Here is a 22,691-nt window from a genome sequence, read left to right as displayed (position 1 = left end):
TGCTGGGCAAAGGTTCTGATGAGAGGGAGGGAAGGATAGAATGATGCTGCAGAGGAAAGGCACAAGGGGATGGGTGAGAGGGGAAGAAATATGCTGCACATGTGGGTGAGAGAAAGGAAAGAGGAAGAATCGGGGTGGAGGAGAGGAAGGGAGAGATGATCATTGTACATGAAAAAAATGAGACCTACTGTGCTTTTTGGGCCCAAAATTAATGATATTGTCTCATTTGGGGGGAAACACGGTAAGCTTCTGCCTTGGGTTCAGTCTTTTCTGAGTGACTTTGGTCAGTCTTTCATGCTCTGTTTTGAATTATCTAGATTGTTTTAATGCAGGGGTGCCCACACTTTTTGGGCTTGCGAGCTACTTTTAAAATGACCAAGTCAAAATGATCTACCAACAATAAAATTTAAAAAAAACACAAAGCACACTGTACACATAGAAAATGTTAATTATCATTCCTATTCCAGGGTTTTTCAAAGAGGTCAAAGCAGATGACTCTATGCACTATCACCTCAGTAACAACCATAGAAAAATAATCAAATATACCCCCTCCCTTTTTACTAAACCACGATAGCAGTTTTTACCGCAGGGAGCTGCGCTGAATGCCCAGCGCTGCTTTTGGCGCTCATAGGCTCCCTGCTATTGCGGTTTAGTAAAAGGGGACCACAGTGTAAAATATAGACAGCAGATATAAATTCAGACACATTTTGATCACTAAATTTAAAATCAAATCATTTTTCCTACTTTGTCTGGTGATTTCATGAGTCTCTGGTTGCACTTTCTTCTTCTGACTGTGCATCCAATCTTTCTTCCCTTCTTTCAGCCTGTATGCTTCCTCTCCTCCAGACCTCATTCCCTCCCCAACTTTTTCTTCCTCTCTCCCTGCCCTTTCTTTCTCTCTGCCTCCCTTTCTTTTTTTTTTCAGTTTCTCTTCTTTCCTTCTGTCTCTCTGCCTGCCCTTTTTCTTTCTTTCTCCCTGCCCTCTCCCAAGCCACTGCCACTGCCATCGGGGACCAGGACCCAAACCACCACCAATAACAGGCCCGAAAGCCGACGCTGCCCCAACCTCTCCCTGCTTCGGCCGACCAGCATCGCGACGAGCTGTTGGGGGAAATGCTGCCGGGTCCTGCCTTGCGGAAACAGAAAGTAGGCAGGACCCGGCAGCAAGAAGAGGAAATGCTTCACTAATATATCTTCCGCCTTAGCCCGTAGCGAACGCTTGCTTCAGGGCTCTCAACATGTGCATGCTGGCTTCCCTTCTCCCCCCCCCTGGACATAACTTCCGGTTTCGGAGAGAAGAGAAGAGAAGCCGGCACGTACACTTTAGAGCCCAGAGCATAAGTTCGCTACGGGCTGAAATCTCCAAGCCGTTTTTTTTTAATGTTCAGCAGCGGCGGCAGCAGCTAAAAGGCCCTAGGGAGAACACCGAGGAAGGCTGATCGGCCCGGTAGATCAGGACGGCAACACTAGTCTATCATGGAGCCCGGGATGGGCTCCGTGATCGACTCACGTTGCCTTCCTGAGCTACCGGTCGATCGCGATCGACGTATTGGACACCCATGTTTTAATGTGTTGTATTTCCATTACTGGATGTTTGCTGTTAATATACTACCATTTCTTAATTAAAAAAAAAAGAAGAGGTCAAACAAGTTCTCATAAAATGGTAACTTGTACATTAAATTAGATAAAGAAAAAGAGCAACAATTGTGTTTCTACTCTGTATGATAGGAAAGAAACATAGTAAAGCACATACAAATTATAAGCAAGCTAGACTGTCCCCACGTCTGTCATTCACTTGGACCAAATGCAGAATGACATGTGATAAATTCAGTTTAAGCTTTGTATCCTCCGCAAATGCCAATTTTAACATATGTTCCCAATTAAACTATCAAATCAGCTATTAGTGGTGGAGAATGAGTGAGTAAGCAGTTGAGTTGATGTTTTGGGGTAAAGTTTTAATAAGATGAGGTACATTGAAGCTGTAATATTATAACGTAACATTGTTTTGTATGCTGTAATATTGTGTTTATTTTTTTATATATTGAAACAGAAACACTTTGAATAAGTATTTGGCAAAGTGAATTATAAAGTGATAGAAGGAATAAATCAAAATTGTTACACTAAAACAGGCAGAGATTACTTTTCTAGGTTCATTTTTACTAGCGACTTTAAATTGATTTGATCTAAATCAAATCCACCCTGTCATTAAGTATAAATTAAGTAATTAATAATTCTTGTGTTTTGAAGATACTAGCCTTCTAATATGTACACCCTCAATAGTTCCCTGTGTAAAATTTGATGTTTCTTCAAAGCAGTTAAGATCAAAGGCCCAAATAAATCAACATCTTCCCAGGCACTTTTAGGGGTCCCTCCCCCCTTAATTCCTTTTTATCCCAGGACAAGCAGGCATGATATTCTCACATGTGGGTGCTTCATCCAGAGAGCGGGCGCTAGTAAGGATTGTTTGACTCCCTAGTTCCTCATTTTATCATTTCTTTCCAGTTAAATGCTACTACAGTTTTATTTAGACAGTTGCTAGAGAGAATACTTTTTGTATTATGATAATTATTGCTAAGTGGTTCTATCATCTTTCTTGCACCAGGACCAGTGTTCTGCTGAGAATCTGATTTAACGTAGCTTTGTATTGTAGGAATAATATTTTGCACATCTGAATTTTGCTGTATAGATACCCTTGCGCCTTTGTGGTGTTGGCCCATGTATTATATGCTGTATTTAGTAAGGCTTTTTAAGAGTAATGGAAAAAAATATTTAAATCTTGATTACACAGAAATGTGTAGCTGTTTTGGTTCCTTTTTGCATGTACATAAATGGTTTTGGGATTATATATAAGGAGGCCTTTATCAATTTAAGTTTGTCTAAGCTAGGGTTGGGCAACCTGCAGCTCACCATAGAATTTTATGTAGCCTCTGAGGCAATGGGGAATATATACAGAAAACATCATTAATCAGAGTATTGGTAACTTTAAATACTGTATTTTACAAATATTTGTGTGTAACATTTACATTTTTATACTTATTTCAGAAGGTGTACAGCTCTGTGCATTTCAGGTTCCTACATTTATTTATGTAATGTCTCAGCCCTCTAGGGCAGGGTTTCTCAACCTGTGGCTCGTAGACCCTAGGGGGTACGTGGACCATCTGTTGGGGGTACGTGGGCTGACCGCCGCCTGCTCCCCACCTGCCCCCCGCCTGCCTGCTTCCACTGCTCCCTGCCCATCGCCACAACTCTGGGAAGGGCCAGGTGCGTGCAGCGATTGCATGCCACCGTCCCATAAGCCTTCCCCCAACGTCAATTCTGATGTTAGAGAGAAGGTCAGGGCCATCCAATCGCTGCTTGAGTGGCCTGGACCTTTTCTCCTATGTCGGAATTAACTGTGGGGGAAGGCTTGTGGACCGGCGGTGTGCAATCGCTGCACATACCTGGCTTTTCCCTTCCTTTCTTGGAGTTGCGGCAAGCGGTAGACTGATGGGGGGGGGGGGGGAATCAGCGGCGGGTAGGGAGGCAGGCAGGCAGGCTTTGGCGTGGCAGGAAGGGAGGATGGACAAAGGCAGTGAGGGGACACAAACTTGGAACATAGGAAGGAAGGTGGAAGGAAAGCAGGCAAGCTTCAGCGCGGCAGGGAGGAAGGACAAAGGCTTGGACAACAGTGAGGGGGAGGGGGCACAAACTGAGGTCATAGGAAGGAGAGAGGGAGGAAGGTGGTACGTAGGAAGGATGTAGGAAGGAGGGAGGGAATAGAAAGGGACAATTGTTGGGCCTGAGTGTGTGAGTGAGAGGGAAAGAGATGGTGCACATGGGGAAGAGGAAAATTGGGCATGGAGAGTAGTGAGGTAGAGATGCATGGGGAATAGAAGGATGAGAGGGAGAAATGTTGGATATGGTGGTGGAGAGGGAACAGAGGGATAGATTGAAGGGGATGCAAGGGGGAGGAATGTTGGGCATAGTGATGGAGAGAGAGAGAGAAATGTGGCATGGTGTTGGTGAGGGGTGATAGAAGGAGAAATGGGCATGGGGCTGGTGGGCCATGGTGAAAAATGATTTGGGGAATGAGAGAGGAAGAAAAGTTGGACTAATGGAAGGACAAAGATGTTGGTTGGGGAATAGAATGAGGTCTAGAGGAAAAAAGAGAAAGGGAGAGGATTATTTTCAATTTAGTGATCAAAATGTGTCAGTTTAGAGAATTTATATCTGCTTTTTCTATAGTTGTTACTGAGATGTCAAGGCAGATGACTTTAAAATATGCAATGTCATCTTTGAAAACCCCCCAAATATAAATAATTAACATTTTCTCTGCGTACAGTGTGCTTTGTGGTATTTTTTAATTTTGTGGTTACCATTATGTATTAAGATTATATTGTGTGTGTATGAAAAATGGATGGAAGAAATTGCATTACATTTAGTATTGTTATTATGGAGGTGGATTCAGGGGCGGAGTTTGGGTGGGTTTGGGGTGGAGTTTGGCAGAGGGGTACCCTGTTGGTATTTGTTAGGCTTTGGGGGTACTTGGCTTGAAAAGGTTGAGAAACACTGCTCTAGGGGTAGTACTGGGACTTAAAGGTTGCCCACCTCTGGTCTGGACAGAGCCACTGGGATTGGATTTTCAAGAAAGAAAAAGGAACTTTTGTCTAGTGCTCAACCTAAGGTGTCAGTATTGCTATGTACAGTGGAAGTAGTGGGACCGTTGGGAAACAGCGATCACAATATGATCAAGTTCAAAGTTGAAGTAGGAATACTGAAGGGAAAGAGAACCACAGTGACAACTTTTAACTTCAAGAAAGGAAACTACGAAGCGATGAAGGTACAGTGGTGCCTCACACAACGAACTTAATCCGTTCCAGGAGCAAGTTTGTTATGTGAAATGTTCGTTGTGTGAAACGCGTTTTCCCATAAGAATACATGTAAAACAAAATAATTCGTTCTGCAGCCCTGTTTTCCCATAAGAATACATGTAAAACAAAATAATTCGTTCTGCAGCCCTACATTTCCCTCCCTCCACCTCACCTTATATGCAGAGTTTGCCAGCTTTCTTTTTCACCCAGCCGCACGCTTTCAAAAAGCTGTGCACGCGCAGCTGCTGAAGTTGATCAATGTTCTCCTCTCCTGCAACTTCCGGTTTCCGGTTGCGTCAGAGGAGAAGATTGAACAACAGAGCATGCGCGCATGTGCTGCTCTTTGAAAGTGTGTGGCTGGCCGAAAAAGAAAGCCGGAAAACTCGGCATCTAAGGTAAGGTGGAGGGAGATGATGGAACACTGCATTCAGACAGGAGGGTGCTGCTGTTCCCGGCTCACATTAGGAAGCGGCGAGAGTAGTTCCGCCCCCCCCCCGGGTCCCTCGGGCGACTTCGTTGTGTGAAACGAAGTTCGTTATAGGGAGCAAGACAAAAAGTTCGTTATGCGCAGCGTTCGCTGTGCGAGGCGTCCGTTATGCGAGGCACCACTGTAATGGTAAGGAAAAAACTTAGAACAGCTCAAAGAAATGGCAGACTGTAGAGCAAGCCTGGTCTTTATTTAAGGACATGGTGAGCGAGGCGCAAAATCTGTATATCCCCAGATTCAGAAAAGGGTGCAAAAAGAGCCGAACAAAAGACCCAGCATGGATAACTAAAGAACTGAAGAAAGTGGTAGGTGATAAGAAGAATTCTTTCAAGAAATTGAAAAAGGGCAAAACCGAGGAGAACTGGATAGAACACAGGAAGTATAAAAACGAATGTCACCTCGTGGTTAGAAAAGCAAAAAGAGAATATGAAGAGAGGCTAGCCAGGGAAGCATGAAATTTCAAACCATTCTTCAGATATGTTAAAGGGAGATAGGAAGTGGTGAAGGAGGAGAAAGAAGTGGCGGAAAGACTAAACATGTTCTTTTCATCAGTATTTACAAAAGAGGACACATCTAATATACCGGAACCTGAACAAATCTTGAAAGGAGACCAAGCAGAAAAATTAACATCCATGGAAGTAAGCCTCGAAGACGTACACAGGCAGATAGAAAAATTAAAAACTGACAAATCACCGGGCCAGGATGGAATCCACCCTAGGGTACTGAAAGAACTAAAGGAGGAAATAGTGGAACTACTACAGCAAGTCTGTAATCTATCCCTGAAAACAGGCGTGATCCCGGAGGATTGGAAGATAGCCAATGTTACGCCCATCTTTAAAAAGGGATAGAGAGATGACCCGGGGAACTACAGACCGGTAAATCTGACCTTGGTTCCGGGGAAAATGGCGGAAGCACTGATAAAAGATAGTATCGAGGAGCATCTAGAAAGGAATAAACTTATGATAACAAGCCAACATAACTTCTGCAAGGGAAGATCGTGCCTGACGAACTTATTACACTTCTTCGAAAGAATTAACAAACGGATGGACAAAGGGGACCCCATAGGCATCGTATACTTAGACTTCCAAAAAGCCTTTGACAAGGTACCCCATGAACGCCTACTTCGGAAACTGAAGAACCATGGGGTGGAAGAAAACGTACATAGATGGCTCAAGAATAGGTTGCCAGGTAGGAAGCAGAGGGTAGGAGTGAAGAGCCACTACTTGGACTGGAGGAGGGTCACGAGTGGTGTTCTGCAGGGGTCGGTGCTTGGACCGCTGCTATTCAATGTATTTATAAATGATCTAGAAACAGGGACGAAGTGTGAAGTAATAAAATTTGCAGACAACACCAAACTATTTCATGGGGCTAGGACTATAGAAGACTGCAAAAATTTACAAAGGGATCTGAACAAACTAGGGGAGTGGGCGACGAGATGGCAGATGAAGTTTAATGTAGAGAAATGTAGAGTCTTGCCCTTGGGACACAGAAATCTGAGGTACAGCTACACGATGGAAGGTCTGTCATTGAGTGTGAGTACCCAAGAAAGGGACTTGGGGGTAATAGTGGACAAGACAATGAAGCCATCGGCACAGTGCGCAGCGGACACTAAGAAAGCGAATAGAATGCTAGGTATAATCAAGAAGAGTATTACAATCAGAGTGAAAGAAGTTACCCTGCCGTTATATTGGGTGATGGTGTGCCCGCATCTGGAGTACTGCATCCAGTATTGGTCGCCGTACCTAAAGAAGGATATGGCGATACTCGAGAGGGTTCAGAAGAGAGCGACACGCTTGATAAAAGGTACGGATAACCTTTCATACGCTGAAAGATTGGAGAAACTGTGGCTCTTTTCCCTGGAGAAGCGGAGACTTAGAGGGGATATGATAGAGACTTACAAGATCATGAAGGGCATAGAGAAAGTGGAGAGGGACAGATTCGTCAAACTTCCGAAAACTACAAGAACGAGAGGGCATTCGGAAAAATTAAAAGGGGACAGATTCAGAACCAATGCTAGCAGGTTCTTCTTCACCCAGAGGGTGGTGGACACCTGGAATGCCCTTCCAGAGGGCGTGATAGCACAGAGTGCGGTTTTGGGGTTCAAGAAGGGATTGGATGATTTCCTGAAGGAAAGTGGATAGAAGGGTATAGATAGAGGATTACTATACAGGTCCTGGACCTGATGGGCTGCCATGTGATCGGACTGCTGGGCATGATGGACCTCTGGTCTGACCCAGCAGAGGGATTACTTATGTTCTTATGTATGTATAAATAGTTTGTGTATATATATATATATATATATATGTGTGTGTGTGTGTGTGTGTGTGTATGTATGTATGTATATATACATACATATGTATGTATATATCATGTTTGTTCTTATTGCACAAATCTCAGAAAGAACTAATCTTGAAAAACGCATGATCTAAGAGCTTTAACTTGGAGAGACAAAACTCATTTTGTATTTGTTTTAGTTTGCATAAGTTAGTCTGTCTGCCTTGGCTCAGACTTTGTCAGTGATTCAACATATACTGTACTGAATATTTTTTCTTTTGTTTTAAATGTGGAACAGGAAAGCCTGAAGGATGGAGGTTCTTGCATTCACAGTCCTTATCTTCTCCAGATGGATTCCTGTTCCCATTTAGCTAGAAAAAGGAAGGAAATATTCATAGTACTGTATATGTGAGCTAGGCAATTTTTTAAACTTAATTTTTTTGTATTGGACACACAACAAAGGAAAAGGACATTTGCTATTTGTCATATAAGCAAAGAACAATGATACTGACCAAAAGGTATTTAGACAAAATGGTCCTGAAAACCCAGTAATCAAGTAGGAGAAACAGGCCCTCAAATATCCTTATCTTTATTCAGCATTAAGATGGGAATATTTTTTCATATAAGAAATTTTTCTTCTGATACAGTCAGTGCTTTGCTTGGGAAGAACATTTCTTTTGCTTCTTGTAGTTTTCCAAGTCTTGCTGCATCTGGGAAAATAGAGCTGACGTTTCAGTCATCATGCTGTGGCTTTCTTCAGGGTATGCTGTAAACTACAAATTTTAGAAACCAGCAAGAAAAAATAGTATTAAACAGGAATAAATTCAGTAAGTCGATTGCATTTGGGGATCCAATAACAAAAAGGAAAATAAATACACATGCTGATCAGAGGACCCCTTACACACCTATAAACCCCATTAAATAACGCTGATGGACAAATCTATCTTCAGCACTGTTTGTAATAAATAAAACAAATATTAGACAAATGAGAAAGTTCCCAGAAGCACAATTAGAAGAACTGATTTGCAAGAAGACTATAGAACTCGAAGCCTTTTAAAAATCTTACAACTCCAGGGTAGAGTTAACAAACTGCCTCTGCCTTTTCTGCATGTCATATGAAAATCTGGAAAAAATCAGTAGTTTAGACCCCTAAAATAGTTGCTCTCTATTCCTAAAAAGAAGAAGCAGAAGAAGAAAAAAAACTCCAAACTGTACTGCTAGCCAAAGTCGCCAACAATATCCCCTAGGCCTATTCCAAAGTTGTTTCCAAAGAATCCAAAGCAATGTCGTCCGTGATCTCTGTAGCCTCCCCATTTTTGATGGCAAATAAAAATGTTAATAGACAAGACAGGCTTCGGGTACTTACAAAACCTTCAAAAGAGATTTCTTCAGTAGATCCCTAGGTGACGCAAAGTTACACTATGGGCTCCTTTTACGAAGAAGCGTTAGCGGTTTAACGCTCGTAATACCGCGTGCTAAACCACCGGACGCGCTAGCCGCTACCGCCTCCTTTTAAGCAGGCGGTAGTTTTTGGCCAGCACGGGGGTTAGCGCGTGATAAAAAGTCGTGCGCGTTAACCCCGCTAGTGTGCCTTTGTAAAAGGAGCCCTATATGATAACATTTTATTTTTTTTAATTTGGTATCTGACTGGAAAGGTTAATTTGAAACTGCTGCATCACTGTCATTCAGTCCGGCTTGGAAGAAGACTGTTCAATTAGATCCAAGTTGGAAAATATTAAGGCTTACTGAGAGTTCCAGTGTTAGACTATTGCATTTTCCCTGTATATTATGAGGAACATAACATAATTGTTAAGACATACCGTATTTTTCGCTCTATAAGACACACTTTTTCCACCCCCTCCCGGTACCTTTTGTTGAAGTCCGTTGGAGCTCCTGCTGGTCTCCCTCACCGGACGACTCTTCATCCGTTCGGGTAGAGCGGCGCAGAAGGCAGGCGCTTGCTGTTTGCGTTCCTGCCTGGTCCAGCGCCACTCCCTGATTGACTGCAGTCAGTTCTCGCGATTCGTGAGAACTTACTGCAGCCAATCGGGAAGCGGTGCTGGACCAGGCAAGAATGCGAACAGCATGCGCCAGACTATGAAGAGCCTTCCGGCGAGGGAGACGGGCAGGAGCAGGGAAAGCTCCAACGGACTTCAAAAAAAGGTACCAGGGGATGCTGTCTATAGGGATGTGTGTGTGTGTGCCTGCCTACAGGTTTTTCGCTCTATAAGAACTGTCCCGACCTACCACTAGACCACCAGAGGGGTACAGGGCAGGGTGGTGGGAATTTTTTTCTTGGGTTTTCTTCCTCTACAGGTGGGTGTGTCTTATAGAGCAAAAAATATGGTAATTGTAAATGTCCATTGAATTTTCAAAATAAGGATTTTGTTTATTGGGATCCACTACAATTAGAATAGCTTCTCAATTTTTTTTTTTTTTTTTTTTTAGTTCAATCTTTATTAAGTTTTAACATCTTAGAAAGAAATGCAACACAAATATATTATAAACATATGTAAACATGTAGCAAGAAATTTTAACAGCAATGTCATCTATCTTATCTATCCATCTCTCCCTGCCTAACACAAACCTCCACCCTACCACTTTCCCATTTGTCTGACAGGCCAATCATACATACTGCTTACCAAAACCTTCTAAGGGGCTCCAAACATCCTTAAATGAGGCCAAATTCCTAGATCTTTCAGCTAAGTTAGCTTCATATCTATAACAGAGACATACTGTCTCCCATCAAAAATGAAAATTCAAAAGTGTGAAGTTTTTCTAGTCCTTAACTATTGATTGTATTGCCACTCCAGACAGTATCAAGAACAGCTTATTTTTATTAGCTGTCAGAAAGGTCCCTGAAGTAGCACGTGTTCCACCTATTGCTATGCTATATGAAAAAGGTATATGAATTTCCAATATCTGGTGGTCCAGAGGTGCAGTGGGCAGGAGCGAACTTTCCGCACTCCTGCCCTCCTGCTAACCTAGTCGGTGGTGGCTACTGTGAGATGGTTTTTTTCAGCTACTGAGCGGCACCGAACAGGAGCACGCTTTGGCACTGCTGCTCAGTGCTGAGCGGCTTCCTGACTCGCTCCTGCAAATTCTCATGACAGTCTGACAGGGGTTGGGAGAGAAGGGGTGCTGGGTGAAGAGCCTTGCAGGGAGAGAGCTGGGTGTAAAGCCTGACAGGTCAGGGCACTTGAATATTAAGCCACCTAACTTATATTCGAGTCAAATAAGGGGAAAAAGAAAGAGAGAAGGTATATACCAATACAGTGTATATTACTTATAATAATTTATTTCATCATTATCTTGAGTATATTTTCTCAAAGATTAAAAATCTATTGTACATATCCATAACTTGATAAACAATTAGCACTTATTGAAATTCAAATGGCTTGCACCTTAACCTTTTGAAGTCCTTAAGTGCATGTCTATATCAAGATCAAACAGACATTGAACAGATTATAATCCAAATGCTTGTAACTTGTTAAGAGTCCTTTAGAAACCCAAGGTTCCATTGAAATCCAATCAGAAGTTCATTGGAAGTCTGGCAGTTCTGCTGTTTCACAAGTTCTGCAAATTGCCAGTAAACTTTATTCTCTTCAGTATTATAATTCAATCGTAAGAAAACAACAAAATCCCTTAATTAGATATTCCGATCTGCAAGATACTGCTTGTTCCAATCAAGAAGCCGCTCGGTGCTGAGCAGGAGCGCCAAAGTGCGCTTCTGCTTGGTTCTGCTCAGCAGCTGAAGAAACCTGATCTCGCGGCAACCACCATGACTGGGTTAGCAGCAGAGCAGGAGTGTGGAAAACTTGCTCCTGCCTACTGCACCTCTGGGCTACCAGGGATTGGCGGAGGGGGGGACAGGGTGCAATGCCTGGGAGGGAGGGGGGTTGGGTGCAGAGTGACAGGGGAGGGAGAGATGGAAGGAAGGGCTGGGTACAGAGCTTGAGAGGGGAGGGAAGGAAGGAAGGAAGGGGGTTGTGTGCAGTGCCTGATAGAGGTGGGAGGGAAGGGGGCTGGGTGCAGAGCCTGACAGGGCGGGGCTCTACGTGCAGAGCCTGATGTGGCGGGGCACTTGAATATTAAGCTGCCCAACTTTTATATTCGAGTCAACCATATTTCTTCCTTTTTGGGGGGAAAATGGTGGTCTCGACTTATATTCAGGTATATACTGTAACTTCTTATCTTTTAATTATATTCAGATCGACTTATATTCAAGTATATGCGGTAACTTCTTATCTTTTAATATTTAACTTTATTCAATTTTTCTGCTTCCTTCTTAAATCTATCTACTTTTCTATGTCTTCCCTTCTCATCTATTCACATGTACCATTTCTTCCCTGTCTCTGCCCTTCATCTCCCCTCCTATGTGTACCATCTCCTTTCTTTTTCCCATTCCCATCTTTTCTTAAACAGCATTTCTTGCATTTCTCTTCCTTTCCCCACCTCTTTCCCCCAGTCTAGCATCTCTCTTCCCTCCTTCCCTTCACCCTTCCTTCCTTCTCTTTCCTCCTTCCCTCTTCACCCTTTGTGGTCTGGCATCTCTGTCTTTCCCTTCCAACACCAACAATTTACTGTATGTCTAGCGCAGCCAGATGCACATAGCGTTGTAGATTAAACACGCAAGAGTCTGTCCCTGTTTTCGGCAGCCTGGAAATGTTCTCTCTGCTACTACTTCCTGCTGCCAGCAGTGCGAAGAGTGAGAGTGGCTGCTGGGAAGGAGAGGCGGCGTATCTCTTGAGGGAGATGGGGGTGGGTGGATGGATGGAGACCCTGACAGCCACTCTGGGCTGCCATTAGCTTGCAGGTCTTGCATAGAAGATCACTGCTCTAGGTGAGCAAGTGTAACCCAGAATAGTAGAAGCTTTTCATTTTTGGCAGAAGAGCTTCTTGCCATTTGTCAGTTCAACAATCCCAACATTGGTCATACTCTAGATCCAGCAAAAGAGAAATCTGAAGCAGACATATCCTGTTCAATCCAAGCAATCATCCTCTTTTGACTGAACCACTGTCATTTTACCAACCTATACCTTGTCTTGTCTGTAGTGGGATGGCTAGCTTCTCCTACAGGAATTTTGTAATTTTAGTACTGTGTACATCGCTTAGAATTACGATTAAGCGATTAATCAAAATTTTATAAAACTTGAAAATGATAATCTGATTTCTAGGTGCATAACAATGTAGCCAAATGTCCTCTTACAGCTTTTATTGGCTCTTTTTAAAAGAGGTCTCTGCCAGTTGTACACTGCAGTCCTGTACACTTCTTTGGATGAAGTCTGTCTACTACTTCACAAAAGTACCATTGAACCTGTTCACCCTAGGAACAAAATTGGGGTATTCTATATGCTTCACCCTCTATGCTGTACTGCTTCCTTGAGATTTTGCAGTCTTAATGCATGACGATGCATTTTTAAGCCAGATTCTAGACCATTCCTCAAGTTGTTTTTTTTTTTAAATACCTCCCCTTGGGCTGTCTTAAGGAATTTAAGCAAATAGGTTTAGGAAATGTATGGAGTTCTTTTGTTCTCCAAGTTAAACCCTGATATTAACATATTAGTATAGTAGATGTCCTCAGATACAGGGTTAGTACTAGTATGTGGTCATGGCCAGATAACTTTCTGAGAAGATTGTGATTTCTTAGGAGGCTGGTCATTTATGCAACAGTCTCACTCGTTCTGGTGGCAGTTTAGATCATTTCAGAGCATGGGTGATAGAGTGAAAGGGAACAGGGTGTTTGGTTTTAAGTATAGCCATATTTTTCAAAGTCCACAAACCAGAAATGGCCCACCTGCCTCAGCATTAACGTATTTGGTAGATTGAGCTCTTGACAGCTTTGGAACACATAGTTCTAGGGTCAGATACTGATATTTTGAAAGATGGTAAGGGTGGGTATCGCTTCTGCTTTGAGGTGGGTGCTGGATCTGGTGTGTGTATGTGGTGGGGGTTGTGGTTAAAGGGAACTGAGCAGGAGAAATACTGGACCTGGTTTGTGGGAGAAGGGGATGGAAATTCTGGGGCAGAGGAGTTAAGGAAAAATGCTGGGCCTGATTTGGGGATTGAGGGGAGGGAGGAGAGAGGCTGGATGTGGTGGAGTTGGGACCCTGACTTTTAAAAATAATGAAAGATAACTGAAAACCTGAGAACTAGCATGACAAAAGAGCAGCGTCGAGTTTATAGCTGGGACATATATCTTCTAATATAGATGGGCATAACATGGCAGATTCAGTGAAGCTTCGTCATACCATCCACATTTCTTAATCTGCTACTTCTTTCCTTTAATTTCTTCTTGTACCCTTGTTACTGCATCTGTCCTATTTTTTCTGCTTATCTGACTTCTGCTGTTGCTTAGATATGTTGAACTAGAAAAAACAAGGAAGGCAACAAAGTCACATCAAGGTCTGCGTGGGGGAAGCTCACAGTGCCAGACTTGTCTCACAACTTATAAGCCAAATACAGTGTAACATGTCAAGAAAGCATGTCACACTGTATAATGTTGTAGGGCGCTCTCAGTGTGAACCCTCAGTGATAGGAGCGCAGCTCCGACACTTCACTTCTGGGTCAAGGCAATAAGCCTCCACCCACACACCATCATCGAGCGCCCTGTGTGTGCAAGAATCAAAGCAATCAACAATCAAAGTGAGTAAATAAAACTCAACACAACACAAACAACCTGAGCGACCCCCCACACAAACCCTGCCAGCCAAACCCCCTCAAAAAGCACGCACAAAATCACAGCAAAATCAAAAACCATACCAAAAAGCGAAGAACATATCCAAAAATAAACAATACTTATCCAAAACTGTCACACCAACGGAAAAACCGCGCCAGGAGGAAAGGTTCAACCGCGCTGGTTTCGGGAGGAGCCCTTCTTCAGGAACCTGGCCTCCAACAGAACACAAGCCCTCTCTGCTTGTGTTCTGTTGGAGGCCAGGTTCCTGAAGAAGGGCTCCTCCCGAAACCAGCGCGGTTGAACCTTTCCTCCTGGCGCGGTTTTTCCGTTGGTGTGACAGTTTTGGATAAGTATTGTTTATTTTTGGATATGTTCTTCGCTTTTTGGTATGGTTTTTGATTTTGCTGTGATTTTGTGCGTGCTTTTTGAGGGGGTTTGGCTGGCAGGGTTTGTGTGGGGGTCACTCAGGTTGTTTGTGTTGTGTTGAGTTTTATTTACTCACTTTGATTGTTGATTGCTTTGATTCTTGCACACACAGGGCGCTCGATGATGGTGTGTGGGTGGAGGCTTATTGCCTTGACCCAGAAGTGAAGTGTCGGAGCTGCGCTCCTATCACTGAGGGTTCACACTGAGAGCGCCCTACAACATTATACAGTGTGACATGCTTTCTTGACATGTTACACTGTATTTGGCTTATAAGTTGTGAGACAAGTCTGGCACTGTGAGCTTCCCCCACGCAGACCTTGATGTGACTTGGTTGCCTTCCTTGTTTTTTCTAGTTTAGGATTTGTTTGGCAAATCAGGAGTGTCTTGTTGTTGTTGCTTAGATATGTTGAGCAGTAGGGACAAAATGGTGGCAAGAGAAGATAGATGATAGGTGGACAGTGACTTGGGAGAGTGAGGTCATAATGGAGAAGCAGCAGAGGTGTCTACCAGGTGGTGTGAAGAATGAAAGCAGTAAATCTATTGCAGAGAGACAGGCAGTTACGAGTAATATTTCAGATAAGGGTGGTGAGGGCAGCTGATTTAAAGAATTGTCACAAACCCTGGGGTCCTGACTGTGCCTGTGAAAGACTGCATTATTCCTGAGTTACTTAATGATCTTGAATTTAGGGATGGTCATTCCTTTTATTCTTGAAATCCAGAATTAAGGAGCATCTAATGTATTAATGTTTTATTTAAAATATTTTATGAGGCAGATAGATCTTTTCTTGCTAATACCTATTTGTGTGTGAACTTTTTTTTAATTTTTTTTTTGCCTCCCAGATGGTGAGCCTGTTGCTGATTGGAATTGCAGCATGGGGCATAGGTTTTGGCCTCATCTCTAGTTTCCGGGTCGTTGGTGTGGCAGTTGCAGTGGGAATCTTCTTGTTCCTGATTGCTTTGGTTGGGTTGATTGGAGCAATCAAGCACCATCAAGTGTTACTTTTCTTTGTATCCTTTAATTGAAAATATAACATGCTATGCAATATACTATTTGTAAGATGTATGTTCTCTTAAAGAAAAGAAAATAGTGTTTAGTTGGTTTGCAACTGCACCTTTCCTTAGTTTGCATTTCAGTTTCCCATAAAAATGGGAATTTTAGTATTTCTTGTAATCTTCATCTCGCAATATTCAGTAAAGGAGGCATGAAAAGATGCTTTGAAACATTTAAACACAATTTTAAAATGGTACTAGTGAAAAATCTACTTGAATAATAGTTTGTTGTTAAAGAAAACATTGATCCTAATTTTTATTTAATCCATGAAATCCTCCAATATATTAAAAATGTTGACTCTTAAGTGTGGGGATGAGTATAGCAAATGACAATGGTAAAAAACGCAAGAGACGGCTTTAAACTCTTGGATAAAGCGTGGTAGCCTGCCTACAAGTCATGAAGTTGGGATACATGTAACCTTCTCTTGAAAATATGCTCAAGAGCCCCTATTACCAAGCTGCGGTACTGAGTACAAGTGCAGCAAATGTGATGCAGCCCGTTTTAGTTCTGATGGGCTGTATCACATTTTCCTCGCTGGTACTCACTACCACAGCTTTGTAAAAGGGACCCTAAATTCATAGCACCAGAATGTTGGTTCTGGACTTTCTCTCTCATATCATTAGTCTGAAAGCAGTCATATGTTTGAACTTGTGTAACTCCTTTTTTTCCCCCCTAGGGTTTCATGTTAATTAAAACTATACAGACAATGGAGGTGAAATCTCAAAACTGATGTATTTAAATTATTATTTATTTATTTTTAGTATTTATACACTGCTTATAACCTAAGTGATTTACTAAACTGAAAATAATTTTTCTTTTTTTGTCTGAGTTTATATATTTTTCTACTCATCTTGCTCCTAGGCCAATAAGTCCTCTCCTATGTGACATTGATAGCTACATTTTCCTTTAAACCTGATCACAGACGGGTTTTAAAACTTTAGTTCCTCTATCTAGATGCCTTGGTTTTGGATCCATGTATATTTTATATTTCCTGATTTTTCTGAAAAAGCATATAGGTGACACAAAGCTTTTTGGCATTGTGTCCATGGGTATTAACTTTGAGGGCTATACTTTTCTTCCAGCTTCCCTGTAATGTTGTATTGAGGTTGTAATTACCCTCAAACAATTATTTTTTTGATAGCAGGAAATTTCTTGTAGTTGTTGTACTTCTCCTAACTGAAAATAATTAAATTTCAACCTCCCCTGTTGTTCAGATTTCCTCTGATATTGCACTGTTTTTTGTCTTTAAATCCTCTTTAGTTCTTTAACTCAGGGGTTTTTTGTTTCCCTTCCTTTGATCACTAAATTGAAAATAAAATCATTTTTCCTATCTTTGTTATCTGGTGATTTCACGAGTCTCTGGTTGCACTTTCTTCCCTTCTTTCAGCCTCCTGTATGCTTCCTCTCCTCCAGATCTCATTTCCTCCCCCAACTTTTTCTCCCTGTCTCCCTGCCCCCTGTCTTTCTTTCTTTCTGTCTGTCTCCCTGCCCCCTGTCTTTCTTTCTTTCTGTCTGTCTCCCTGCCCCCTGTCTTTCTTTCTTTCTGTCTGTCTCCCTGCCCCCTGTCTTTCTTTCTTTCTGTCTGTCTCCCTGCCCCCTGTCTTTCTGTCTGTCTCCCTGCCCTCCCCCAAGCTACTGCCATTGGGGAACAGGCCACCAAGCCGCCCACTGCTGAGTTGTTAGCTCTCCCTGCTTCCCGACGTGGTAAACAGAAACACCGGGTCGACCAGCCTTCCATCCAACATCAGAATTGATGTGGTGGGAGGGGAGGATGGTTGGCCCGGCGCTTCTGTTTACCGCATCAGGAAGCAGGTAGAATGCAAAGGCAGCGCAAGTCTTTTATGGAGTTCGGGATGGGCTCCACGATCAACTCGAGTTGCCATCACGATCGACCTTTCGGGCACCCCTGAGCTAGACGGTCCCTGAACATATCCTTACTGAGCTCATATTTGTAAGTAACAGACTAATGTAGTAGTAGATTCACGCTGCCCTTTAGCTGAAATAAATTTTGATAACTGCTGTGGTTCAAAGAAAACATACCGATTCTCTTTATGGACCAAAACACACTTACAGGGGTATCTCAAATGTTGCCCCTAACTGCACTGCCTGAGGTCTCAAAATAAGAAATTGTTTCCTTCTCTTTTGTGTAGAACAAGATATGTCTGGATATATTCTTACAATACTTGTAATAAAGGGAACATCCATTTATTTGAAAAAATAGTTTTAGCATCCATTCCTTATCTAAATCTAATGCAAATTGTACCAGCAAAGTAGAGGTAATCTTGACTTCAGTATTCGACCTCTCTAAAAAATTAGATAATTCAAACTATCAGCAAATAAATTCTGCTTATTAGGATTTTGAAATTTGACTCTTCCCAGGTAGGTAATAGATTTTTGAGAGAGGTAGGTATGAAGTTTCTGGTACTTTCAGAATTTCTTTTAAGTACCTCTTAAACATATCATGTGCTGTTAACAGAAAACACTTTTGGGAAATTTATAATCTGAAGATTACATCTTCTAGTAACATTTTCCAGCATTTCTAATTTGAAATGTAAATTCCCACTGTCTTTAACCCAAGTTAAAGCCTGTGTTTCAACAACTTCTAATCTGGTCGCATGATCTTCCATCTTGTTTTCCAGACATGATACTTTATTCTTTAAGATCAAATTTTCTGAAAGTACCGCAGTATAGCGCAGGAATAATTGCTATATCTTTAAACCCATGGGTTTAAAGCGGGTTAAAACCACGGGCTTGCGACAATAAAGCTTTTTTTAAAAAGGAATTGTTAACTTGCTTTCCTCCATCCTTCCTCATGGCGTGTTCTATTAAAACCACGGGCTTGCGAGTATGGCTGCATACAAGAGCAGGGCGGCAGATAACAGGGCAGTCAGAAAGGATGTCAGCGACTGGTCCCCAGCAGTTACTTTGTTGATCGGCCAGCCCAGTCGGTGTTCCATATTTTGGTTAGTGAATTGCTTCCTTCCTACTTTGCATGCCATTTGCCCTCATTTGCATGCGCGGATTGGATCAGATTGGAGGATTCGTGGCACACAGGTTAGTGAATCGGGTCGGAGAAAAATTGGGTTGGTACACGATCGCAAACACGATCGGTGGGCTTAGTGAATCTAGCCCTTAATTCATTAATGCTGTGTGCTCTGATAGTCTTTAGAAAGCACAGCAGAGCTTAACTCGGTCTTCACGCCCACCCCTAGCACAACTCTTTATAGTCAATTATTTTAATTAGAATAATGAGAGAGCTTTCATTACAGTGTTTTATTTAAATTCATTCCTTGCTGAGTAGTAAACACTAAATAAATCAGGCAATATACCATATCATCTTAAGGCTTTTTGTATTAGTTGTAGTACCATAACACATTATAATTAAACCTGAGCAATACTAAAATGCAGACAACAGTACAGCAGCGAGAGGGGTGCAATCCAGTCTTTTTGCATTGAGTGTTGCCATGTATGATTGTATCCCACTTGGCAAAAGGTCATGTGTGTGTGCTTAATGCAAAGATCTTCTACCTCTTAGAGAATGAATATGTTCTCTGGAGGCTATAGTAATACTTGGAGGAGCTGAGGGAAACAAAGGTATATAACAGGGGTAGGGAACTGGGTTTTCAGGATTTCCCCAATGAATATGCATGAGATCTATTTGCATGCACTGCTTTCAATGCATATTCATTGGGGAAATCCTGAAAACCCGACTGGAATATGGCTCTCGAGGACCAGAGTTCCCTACCCCTGGTATATAACATACATAGCATATGACTTCAGCAGTTGTCAACGTATCTCAAAAAAAGATAAAGCAGAATTAGGAAAGGTTCAAATAGCAAACAAGATAATAAAGGGGATGGAACTCCTTTCTTATGAGAACATAAAATAAGTATAGCCTTACTGGGTCAGACCAATGGTCCATCAAGCCCAGTAGCCTGTTTTCATGGTGGCCAATCAGGTCCCTAGTACCTGGCCAAAACCCGAGGAGTAGCAATATTTCATGCTACCGATCCAGGGCAAGCAGTGGCTTCCCCCATGTCTTTCTCAACAACAGACTATGGACTTTTCCTCCAGGAAATTATCGAAACCTTTCTTAAAACCAGCAATGCTATCCGCTCTTACCACAACCTCTGGCAATGCGTTCCAGAATTTAACTACTCTGAGTAAAAAAATATTTCCTCCTATTGATTTTAAAATTATTTCCCTGTAACTTCGAGTGTTCCCTGGTCTTTGTAATTTTTTTTATTTTTTTATTTAATAAATCTTTATTGATTTTTAAACTTTGAGGTGGTCTTTGTAATTTTTGACGGAGTGAAAAATTGATCCATTTGTACCTGTTGTACCCCATTCAGGATTTTGTAGACTTCAATCATATCTCCCCTCAGCCATCTCTTTTCTAATCTGAAGAGCCCTATGCAGTCTTTCCTCGTATGTGAGGAGTTCCATTCCCTTTATCATCTTGTTTGCTCTTCTTTGAACCTTTTGTAGTGCCACTTCCACAGTGCCAGGGATGGAGTCCTTTGAGTCTAATACTCCCCCCCAGTCTTGCCTTGTTTGTGAAGGATGGATGGCGAAAGAGCGCCCTTGTGCCACGTTTTGTGAAGCGGAGAGGTGGGAACTTCAAGTTAAGCTGTCATGCGGCCTCTGGAGCATGGCACATGACTTTTGAGCCTGTTAGGTGAGAGAATTTTTCCAGGAGCCCTGGAACAGCGGTACAGTGCGCTGAACTGGTGCAGTGGCTCTCCTCCCTTCTAACGGAGAGTTGCCTATTAAGCCTTTACACCAGAGCTCATTAATCTGCTCTGGCAGGTGTATGTACATGGCCAAAATAACGCAGTTTAGGTCCGCTGAAGAGTGACTCTAAGAATTCTTAGAGCGCTTCTTGTACGAGAGTAGAGCTCTTTCCTGACTCTGATTGTCAGTTTGTAAATCAACAAAACAGTGCAAGAATTAGGGACAAAGATGATGTTAATGTATGTAGCTTGACACTGCCCATGTTTCGGCGTGAAGCCTGTATCAAAAGTCTGGAAAACAATATATAAATGGTACATCAACTCAAAAAATTTATTAAAATCACATTCAAAAATACATAAATAACCATCACAAATTACACTACACTATAATAATTGAAAACCATATATAATGAATCAATTAAAATTCAATGAAAATATCAACAAAAGAAACAAACATACCAGATCAAAATATAAATGAAAATCAAATAGGAATAAAAACAGTAACAATATCAGACTACATATAAAAGAGGAAATGTAAATATCAGATTACATATAAAAATACTGAAATATCTAAAACATAAGTCATTTAATTTAATCTTAAAAAAGAGTAAATTATCTGTGAAATACACTGTCCCTTATTGTTGAAAGGTAGCAAAGTCTCATAAAACTCAATCGTGATGAAGATAAAATTGCAGGAATGAAATTGATTTTATTCAGTCCATTATATAATTTCATTTGAAATCCATTAAAAATTGATAAATTGTGTTCCAATAAATTATGCAGGAGTGCAACCTATTAATGTACAATGTTGAAAATTTATTCAGCTCATTCACCGTGTTGAAAGCCAATTAATGAAACAAATTATGAAATGAAAAATAAAGTGCCAAAAAGAGAATCAATGTTTACCTCCCCACTTTATAAAACCATGCAAGAGGTTTTTAGTGCCAGCTGACGCACTGAATGCTCTGCGTTGCTCCGACAGTCAGAGTTCCTATGAGCGTCGGAGCAGCGCAGAGTATTCAGTGTGCCAGCCGGTGCTAAAAATCTCTTGTGCAGTATTGTAAAAGGGGGGTGAAGTTTAAAGTGCCTTTCTTGAAATGATATGTCACAGATATTTATACTCACCACTGGTAGTGGATTCCATACCCTTTACCATCTTGATCGCTCTTCTTTGAACCTTTTCTAGCGCCACTATATCTTTCTTGAGATAAGGAGACCAGAATTGAATGCAATACTCCAAATGAGGTCACACCATGGAGTGAAACAGGGGCATTATGACATTCTTAGTCTTGTTAACCATCCCTTTTTTAATAATTCCCAGCATCCTTTTTGCTTTTGGGCTGCCGCCACACATTGGGCAGAAGGTTTCATCGTATTGTCTAAAATGATACCCAGATCCTTTTCTTGGCTGCTAACCTCAAAGATGGACCCTAGCATCTGGTAACTGTGATTCTGGTTATTCTTCCCAATGTGCATCACTTTTCATTTGCCCACATTAAATTTCATCTGCCACTTGAATGCCCAGTCTTCCAATTTCCTAAGGTCTGCCTGCAATTTTTCATAATGCGTTTTATCAACTTTGAACAGTTTTGTGTCATCTGCAAATTGAATCACCTTACTCGTCGTTCCAATTTCCAGATAATTTATAAATAAGTTAAATAGCATCGGTCCCAGTACAGACCCCTGTGGCACTCCACTGTTTACTCTCCTCCATTGAGAAAAATGACCATTTAACCCTACCCTCTGTTTTCTATCCTATAATCAATTCCTTATCCACAACTGAACTTTGCCACCTATCCCGTGACTCTAATTTTCTTAGGAGCCTCTGTAAAAGCAAAAAAATACCATGATCGCACTCTAGCTTTTCAGGCAGCGTTCTAAGATAAGGACTTTCAACAACTTCTATTTTCATCTGATTCTTATCTACATTTTAGAAAACAATTATGAACATTCCTTTTTTACAGGTTCATAGCTAACTAGATCCTCCCTACACGATGTTTATTTAATTTTTGTGGTTTTTTTTCTTTAATAACTTTTTGTAAACTGCATCGAACTTCCAATGCTGTGTTATGTTTTTTTTGTCTGACCAGTGATTAGTGTGTGCCCTCTTGACTAAATTGGCTGTTGCCTTTTTGAGGGTGTGCTGTGTGCACTGAGGTCTTTTTCTCCATATTATTGAGATTGTATTACA

General features: G+C 41.7%; 1 protein-coding gene across 1 annotated transcript in view; it reads left to right on the top strand.

Moving 5' to 3' along the window:
• TSPAN13 (tetraspanin 13) overlaps nucleotides 1-22,691 on the top strand; it is a 74,138-nt gene that overhangs the window by 30,429 nt on the left and 21,018 nt on the right. The window contains exon 2 of the mRNA XM_033933973.1: nucleotides 15,557-15,724. Coding sequence (XP_033789864.1) covers nucleotides 15,557-15,724 — 168 coding nt within the window. The remainder of the gene's footprint in view (nucleotides 1-15,556; nucleotides 15,725-22,691) is intronic.

The sequence above is a fragment of the Geotrypetes seraphini genome, chromosome 2, assembly GCF_902459505.1.
Source record: "Geotrypetes seraphini chromosome 2, aGeoSer1.1, whole genome shotgun sequence".
NCBI classification, from domain to species: Eukaryota; Metazoa; Chordata; class Amphibia; order Gymnophiona; family Dermophiidae; genus Geotrypetes; species Geotrypetes seraphini.
Note: the sequence above shows the minus strand (reverse complement) of the source record. Positions and strands in the feature narration are given on the sequence as shown.